The sequence below is a fragment of the Salminus brasiliensis genome, chromosome 18 (genome assembly GCF_030463535.1).
Source record: "Salminus brasiliensis chromosome 18, fSalBra1.hap2, whole genome shotgun sequence".
NCBI classification, from domain to species: Eukaryota; Metazoa; Chordata; class Actinopteri; order Characiformes; family Bryconidae; genus Salminus; species Salminus brasiliensis.
Genome location: NC_132895.1, coordinates 25,021,643 through 25,030,177, shown reverse-complemented (window position 1 = coordinate 25,030,177; position 8,535 = coordinate 25,021,643). Strand labels below are relative to the sequence as shown.

Sequence of the window (8,535 nt, the reverse complement as noted above, 5' to 3'; positions counted from 1 at the left end):
TGTTGACCTTATTGTTTTAATGATCTGGTGCCTTTGGTGTGTTTCTTGCACTTATTATATTTTACACAGTTGTACCTTTCTATTTATGAGTTCATCAATGGTTTTTAAAACATACTCTGACCGTTAGGACATGTAGGCCTCAATATGGGGATACTCCATGCTCTGCTACAGCAGGCAGCCATTTATAGTGAGGAGCTAAATATTGAGCTCAAATATGCAATTCAGCCTTTTCAGCTTTGGCTAAAACTTGACATTCCCCAAAAGTACACCATATTTGCTGCAGGGCCGTGTCTTCTGCAGCCATATGGCATTGACGCCTCATATTTTAAAAGTACTGTGAATGTAAATTGCTTTCGTGCATACCAGTCTTAACAGCCCCCTTAAACACTTAAAAGTGAAGCACTGAATGGGATAGTCAACAGGAACGAGGGGCGAGGGACAAGTGAGCATCAGATGAAGGGTACAGATCATGCCCGAGCTTGTAAGTCTGCTGAACGACCTTGTTGACAGACAAGCATATCACGATTTCATTCCCCAGACTGGCTAGTTAATATCTGTGAGAGCCCGGTGAAGGGTCATTTCCATAGTAAAGTGTGACCTGCTGTGTGTATTGGAGCCCCCCCCACCCCCCCACCCCCCTTTCCCAACGCGATAATCGTATTTCCAGTGTGTGGTCATTAGCACTGAATAGACAGCATTTCATTCAAAGGGCAGTGGCCATTTTCACCTTCCGCGTCTTCCTTACACTTCCGCCACACGTTTGCTCGTCTACGTGGCTTAAAAAAAAAACACACACACACACACACACACACCGAATGACCGTGAGACTAGATATGAGAGAGATGGCGAGCGCAAACGATCAGAAAATGGATCCTGAAGCCACATCCTCACGGCCGAGCGTATCAAGCGACCATCTGTGTCTAAGTTTAGCCCGCCGGCGGATCGTTCAGATCCAGTCTGGGATCGAAGGCGATGTTGTCATGGAAATGTGTGCTAATGCAGAGGCTGTCCATTAACCTCTGACAGCATTAGTCAAGCCGCAAGCTGGGACTTATCCGTGGGGGCAGGGCAAGACACAGGGATGTTAAAGAGAAAAAAGAGGAAATTCGCACTCATTTCCTTCTCGTGGTTTCGTTACAAATCAACGACATCCTGTTCTTTTCTTTTGTGGACCCCCTGCCCCCCCCCTGCCCCCCCCTCTCTCTCTCCCTCTCCGAGCTGCTTCTGAGAGCCGTAAAACCCCTCTTTCATTAGCAACGGCTAGCCAGGTCAACGGCTCCTCGCCTTGCCTTGTAACGGCAGTTGCTTAACCGTCAAAGCTGGGGGCGATTAAAGATAAGGGCTGCTGTCGACGGTTTGTTTTACACCTCTTTTTTCACCCTCATCGGCAACGAGGGTGAAGTGAACAGCTGGATGAGGGTGAAGGATAAACCTCGATGATTATGAAGCGAACGGGGTCAGCTCTAGTTTAGCTAAGTTAGTAGCTAGTTCTAGTAAAATGAGGTTGAAATGAGGTTAGCTAGCTAGTTATGTCCACCCTCGCTGCTCTGCATTGCGATTTGCCCCCCCCCCCCCCCCCTCAAGCCTATGAGTCATGGACCACTGTAACAGCCTGGCTGAAGTCGTTGTGCCTGTAATAGCGCGCTGTTCACCGTGTGCTTTTCCCTTTTGTCAGTCGCCAGGCTGGCTAGCTAGCTACCATCTTTAGCTACCGTCTTTCGAGCCCGAACCGCCGGTCCTATAACGGCTCATTAGACGCTCCCCAGCCCGGTCCCCGAGGACACAATAAGAGCACTAGGCGACATAAATTAAAGTAAGCAGTGGCATGAGGCGCATAGCCGCCTTATTCATGTAATCCTCTCTGACATTGCCCTTGTGTCGAAAATCTCCCCCACTTACCCCCAACCCCCCACCCCCGTCCCCGGCCCCGTCCCCGTCCCTCCATTCTCCCATTCATGAAATCCGCGCATGGCGCATGCGCAATGAAATTCGGAGCTCTCCCATTCATAAAAGTGTAACCCCCGCATTTGCGTCCCGAGTCGTAATGCCCTCCCATTCACAAAAAAAGCCCGTCCTGCCAAAGCATCTGCGCAGTACGTCTCCTAACCCTCCCATTCATAAAAAAGCCATTTCCCTCATGTAGTCGCAGCGCTCGTGTCAGAGAGCCCGTGTCCAGACGCTGCTGATTTCCGCACGGATCTATCTATCTATCTATCCCCTGTTTCACTCGGACTATAACGGCTAAGAGAAGAAGACAATGCGCTGCTTGGAGAAGCGAGTAAGTTTCTGAGCTCCTTTATTTTACACCCTCTTTTTTACCCTCGTCAACTTCGATACCTAATACGTGCGCGATACGACGTAAAGCCAGGCTGGCTGGCTGGGTGGCTGGCTGGGTGGCTGGCGTCGCCTTTGCGTCCATTTCTACGAAATCGTTCCTTTACGAAGCGAAGGCGCCACTGGACTGGTTTTATTTCCAGCCTAGAGTCGATATAGCGATATTTAAACTAGGAGAAACCTGCGAAAGCTCCCGAGCGGGTGGAAAACGGCGAGTTTACCGACGGCATGTAACGAAACGGGTTCCGTGGCTGAATGTGGGCGAGCGTGGACTTCGTAGAAGCTCTCGTTGAGAAACCGTGAGGCGTTTCGGGAGCAGCTCGCCGCTCACATTTCTGACCGAGACCATGGCGTGACGCTCCACTGCAGCTCTCCCAGCGCCTTCATCATTCCTCATCAGGCGGATTTTCACTTGTCATCGTTGCTGTTGAAACGCCGTGTCTTTTCTGCTACGAACAAAAGGCAGCATTAAGGAGTCGCCCGCGCACAGCTGGACGCGCTCGGGTTGGTTACGTGAATCCTGGCAGGCAGGTGTTGGGTTAGGGAAGGTCTAAGCCGGGTCTGGTTTGACGGTTTTGTGCGTTTTAGGCTGAGAAAGGCTGCTTTAGTGGGTGGAAATGCGACCGTGTGTTCACATAAGCCTTCTGGTCAACAGTGCTTTTCAGGTTTATCAGAAGTGCTGCAACAGGTTCGACGTTTTTTTCTTCTGCTGGCTGTGGATTGAGCTATTTATTGGTTAGTTTTGTACAGTCATCGCTCATGTTGGTGCATTTAACCCATAAAAATGGGGGCTTTGATGGTTTCCAGCCCTCTGCTGTCTACAGGAATAGCAGCGACGTGGGCGGATAGACTAGCTATGTAACATTTTACTAACCCTCATCCATTACTTGGGCTAAATACCATAAACATATAGGCTGCTTGCGTTGCCACTGTTGGAGTCTTAATTTTTGCCTTTTTGCTCTAATAAGATGGTATATGTGATCTTTACTGGTTCTATATAGGTTATAATAGGTTATAAGACATAACTAAAGTGTTATCTGAAAACCTAAGTTTGATGGCTTGCTTAGGCATGGATGACTGAGATGCCTAGGAAAGAAAACCCAGTCGAATGTGTATAAGTGTAGATGAAGCTCAGTGAATTTGACATCCTCCACTGGTCATATTTGACTACCACAGGTCAAATAAGGACCTTTGCAAACGTTTGTAAAAAGCCAAATGCCATCCTCAAGCCGCGCTTTTGTCTTTTTGCAGGACTGCTAGATGCTGACCTGATCTCTGTTCGGTGTATGTGGGACGCAGCCTACAGATGGAGTCAAGGGTTCCTCACCACATTCCCGGAGTCTCCTCCTCCATTATGGTGCAGCCACTGCTGGACAGCCGGGTGCCTTACGGCCGACTCCAGCACCCGCTCACCATCTACCCCATTGACCAGATGAAGTCCTTGCACGTGGAGAACGACTACATCGACAGCCCCGCGGTGGTTTCGCAGCAGCCCCCGAGCCACAAGGTAACCACCAGGGGGCAGGAGGTCCTGCTGGGAGCCCAGCACCACCCTCACCTGACACGCTGCGAGGCCCCGGATGCCACCACGCACCCCTGGATCTCCTTCAGCGGCCGGCCCAGCTCCATCAGCAGCAGCAGCAGCACCTCCTCCGACCAGCGGCTGCTCGAACATGCGGCACCCACCCCCATGGTGGACCCTTATTCTGGCCATGGCAGGAACCCAGGAACGGAGCAACCAAAGCTGCTGAGCTCCAAACCCCAGGACTCGAAGGCCAGGGTGGCCTCGCCGACCGAGAAAAACCACATGCCCTTGTGCGAGAAGTGCGGGAAGTGCCGGTGCACAGAATGCACACTGCCCCGGACCCTGCCCTCATGCTGGGTGTGCAACCAGGAGTGCCTGTGTTCGGCGCAGAACCTGGTGGACTCAGCCACCTGCATGTGCCTAGTGAAGGGTGTCTTCTACCACTGCACCGAGGACGAGGACGAGGAGGGCTCATGCGCCGACAAGCCGTGTTCCTGCTCACACTCAAACTGCTGCGCCCGCTGGTCGTTCATGGCCGCTGTTTCGCTGGTGCTGCCCTGCCTGGTGTGCTACCTGCCTGCCACGGGCTGCGCCAAGCTCTCGCAGAAGTGCTACGACAGCCTGAGGCGCCCGGGCTGCCGCTGCAAAAGTGCCCAGGCCTGCAAAGTGGCCGAGGCCAAAGCCTGTCCTCCGGTGAAGCAGGCCTCATGATACCGTGCCCGACATAAAACGTACAAAAAGGAGGACTCATGAGCAGAAGCTGGCAGGACCTTTTCCAACACTTGCGTACCCCCTCACATATATACAAATCGCGGTACTTAAAAGGGTTCATGTTTGATCCTTGTGGCGCAATGTTGCGAGTCAGTCAGTCACGACTAGAATGACTAGCGTAAGTCTTTACTTTACCTGGCCATCCTCAAAAATGCTACAAGGGGGAGAAGAAGTCCGTTCTTACCCGTCAGGGTTCTCTCTGTGGCCGTGGGATCAAAGTGTTCTGCCATTTCTCTAGTTAAAACACTCGCCAACACAGAATGCTGCTTCAGAGCAAAATGTCTGTTCGAAAGAGTCCAATCTCCGTTTTCCCCCCTCTGTTTGTTTTCCCTTTGGGTGGCTTGGAACAGTCAAAGTAAATATCACCCGCTGAAGAGCATTCTATACTTTGACAGTCCCTCCCCGGATCTGGCACTGAAAAAGGGTTGCAGTGCATTCCAGTCTGATAACACATGTTACAATCATTAGAAACTAGACTTTACCTCCATGCTCACTTATAAGCTTGTTATAGAGCTTTTTATTATTTTTTTTAATTTCCCTACTTTTCTGAGGCGATGTGGTTCGGTCAAAGGACGCTTACATACCTTTATTGCCCACAAATGCATTAGTACTTTGGACAATAAGTAGGAGGCCATCGTACAACATTGCAAGACAGGATGCTTTTCCACCATCCTAGGAGCGAGTCTGTGAGGTCCTGATGACGTGTCACCTTCTCACGAATCTCCTCAAACGCATGTCACACCATACACGAACTTCCATAATATTTCTTCCAAATGTTAGCAGTTATTGCAGAGAAAAGAAAAAAAGGAAACCACCTCAGGGAGCATCGTTTTCACATAAATTATGTACAGCATGTAATTTCAACACGGTAGTGAGAATTTGCTGGACTGGCAAAGGTAACCGTTTAAAAGAAGCTATTGCATAGTGAGACATAAAAACAGGCATCCATAAGCTACAGGAGAAAAGGGTCAGCAGCAAGCGCGTCTTGCTTGTGTCCATAATGTTAAATCCGCCATCTGTGCCCCTGATGTCAGTGTGGCATCCGAGGCAAAGGACAAAAGCACAGCTTATCGAACTTTGTGGTGAAATTCCTCTAGTTTGTCATGCACTAGACCACCACCACCCCCATCCCCCATTCTCCCCAAGCATACCTAAATACTCATATGACAGTGCCCTACTTTACTTTGATCTACTTTCCCCATATGTGCTTTTGTGGTATGTCTAGAACTACACATATTTTGCCAAAGGAGTGCACCATAGAGACTTTTCTCTGTTGTTTTAATGGCCATATTTCATCACAATCCAGCAGCGAACCTGTCTGACGGCAAGTCCTTAGAGGTACGAAGCTCTATCCTGAGGGTTCCTCCAAAACAACAACCCACCTTTACGTATACCAAGCTCCCACCTGACTCTTGTAAATCGGTGTGCGTACCGCCGCATATTCAGGCGTTCGTACTCTCGTCTTTGTTGCACAAATCGCAAAAGCAGAAAAACAAACCAACAGACACTACTGTTCTTAGTCTTAAACGTGTGAGGCTAGGGTGTAAAAGCCTTTCGCAGTCTAACTCTTGGATAGGTGCCAAAGTAGTGAGGAACGAAGAGGCTTGCATAGTCGCGTAGGAACGAGTCGCCAAACGTGTCATCATCAGTATCCTAGATCTAGAACTATGCAGGTTACACGCTCTTGTAAATAGTGTTGAGAAACTCTAGCCGTCTTCAGATGCGTCTCAGATGTCCTAAAGAATTGCATGGTACAATTTAATTACGATTCATTACAAAGAAACTATATAGATGAATATTATATATTTTTGGGAGTGCTGGGTTGGGGGTGGGTTGCGCGGGCGGGGGTTCAAATTCTATGTGGTTGTGGAGTAGAAGGCTGGGGATGTAGGTCTTTCTATTACAAGCACTTGATTTAGCAAAGTGTGCCAGGCAATAAAAAAATACCTCTGTTTATGTTAGCCATGCCTCATTAGCACGAAAGGCAAGGCTAATTCCTGGTTCCTCTGTGCCCCTGAAACTGTAGATTTAATTGAATCCACTGAAAGAAACAGCATTTCAGTCTTGCTCACGGTAACCGTGTCTAGTTGTGGCCACAGCTTTTTTTTTTTTTGCCTTCCTCCCCTAAAATGGTGAAACATCTTCTGTGCTTGATTGACATATACAGCTGCTGTGCATGAACTTGACTGGGAGGGATAGGGAGCCCTCTCAAGTAACATTCCATTCCATCTTATACAAGATTTTTAGCTTTTACACCCCCACCCCTCTTCACACACACACACACACACACACATATATATACACACACTTTCCCTGATATTTATGTGTTTTCTTTTGTTTTTTTGTTGCTCTCACTATCCTCTTGGTCACAGAAAAGCCAGCTGTGGCTCTAAACTACGAACTGTGTGTGTGTGTGTGTGAGAGTGTGTGAGTGTTTGCATTGCTGCAGTGTAATCTGACCTTTGCAGAACCGAACGATCTTCCTTTTCACAACCCAACGGCGGAGTGTTCAGGACGCTGTGACTACATTGGTTTTGTTGCGTTGCGTTGTGTGGTACACTTTTCTCGGCCACTAGTGTTTTATCAAATACGGACTTTTAACCCAATTAAGCAACCTTCCAAACTGGGCTTGTACTCTCTGCGTTTCTTTGGCTTTTGCATTCTTAATGTTGATATAAAAAAAAGAGCAATGTGCTTTTGTTTTGTTTAAAAAAAAAGTATATAGCAAAAAAGGAAAAAGAACTCACACATACAAAAATGTCCCTTTATAGATATATTTATTTTGAAGTTCTATTTTATATAGTATTTATTTAGATGCCTACTTTTGTTTGTGAAAAAAAAAGCTTATGTCAAAACGGAATGTACATTGAAATTGGAAAATATATATTGTTAAATATAAAAAAATTGACGTTGTGGTGTCTTTTCTTTATCACGCTCTGTTTCACACAGGCGGTTAATCACGCTTTCCTTCCTTCCAGTCTTTACCAGAGTGAGCTTAACACCATGAGTACCTTGAAACTGACGCCAGCCTGTTCATTTCTATCGCAGGACAATCTGTGACTTTCCAGACTTTCTCAGGCAGTAGTGAATTAATTTCTCCTATAAAACCGGTTAAGATTCCAAGCGGAGAAAGGCACAGCTTGTGTGGTCACTGGCCTTCCTCTCTGTGTCTGTGTGGTCATGAGGTTCGTGGAGAAGCCTAAAATCCTGGTGAGCAAGACTGTAATTTTAATTGTACAAAACATAAGCTTGCCTCACCAGGATTTTCATTTTTTTCCTAAACAATGTTGGGTTGTGTTTTTTCCCCCACAAATTCAGGATGTGGGCCTTCGAGGGTGGAACAGTGAAGCTTGGCAAAATGAAATAAGAATTTGTAAATCCATGTTATTGCACTATAACCTTACTGCCCATTATCTACTGACTAGAATTCACCACCAAAACACAAGCTAATCACACTGTAGGCACCGCTCAGCGGAACTGTTGGCAGGCCCAGGCAATCGGAGAGCTGGTGATCAGGCAAGCTCGGAAGTTAAGAGGAGGCCGGGAGGGATGAGAGCCAGTGTTTCACTGCCAGATTTGTGTCAGGGCATCCAAATACAGGCAAAGCCGTGGCTTTAACTGCTGCATCTTTAACACATTAGGAGACTAAAGCACTGAGAGCTTCATGCCAAAGCAGCAAATGGCTACATAAAAACCGCGCGGCTGAGGCTGATGGCAGTTCTGCTGAAGATTTTAACGTCAACAATAAACGATGGAAAGCCACAGTCTGTTTTTCCTGTTCAATTCCTGTTTCCTTGATCAATTCCAAAAGTGGAGTCACGTATCAGTAACTATGGGCAAGGTTACACTGGGACTGCATTTCAGTCACAAAGCACCGAGCCATGGACCTGTCAGTGTGTAGACGC

At 47.8% G+C, this 8,535-nt stretch overlaps 1 protein-coding gene across 1 annotated transcript; it reads left to right on the top strand.

The window, feature by feature from the left end:
- The first annotated feature begins 2,135 nt into the window (after nt 1-2,135).
- On the top strand, nt 2,136-7,501 carry spry4 (sprouty homolog 4 (Drosophila)). Its single transcript, XM_072661828.1, has 2 exons — nt 2,136-2,278; nt 3,586-7,501. The coding sequence occupies exon 2, from the start codon at nt 3,641-3,643 to the stop codon at nt 4,568-4,570; it is 930 nt and encodes a 309-aa protein (XP_072517929.1). The 5' UTR covers nt 2,136-2,278; nt 3,586-3,640; the 3' UTR covers nt 4,571-7,501.
- The last annotated feature ends 1,034 nt before the right edge of the window (nt 7,502-8,535 follow it).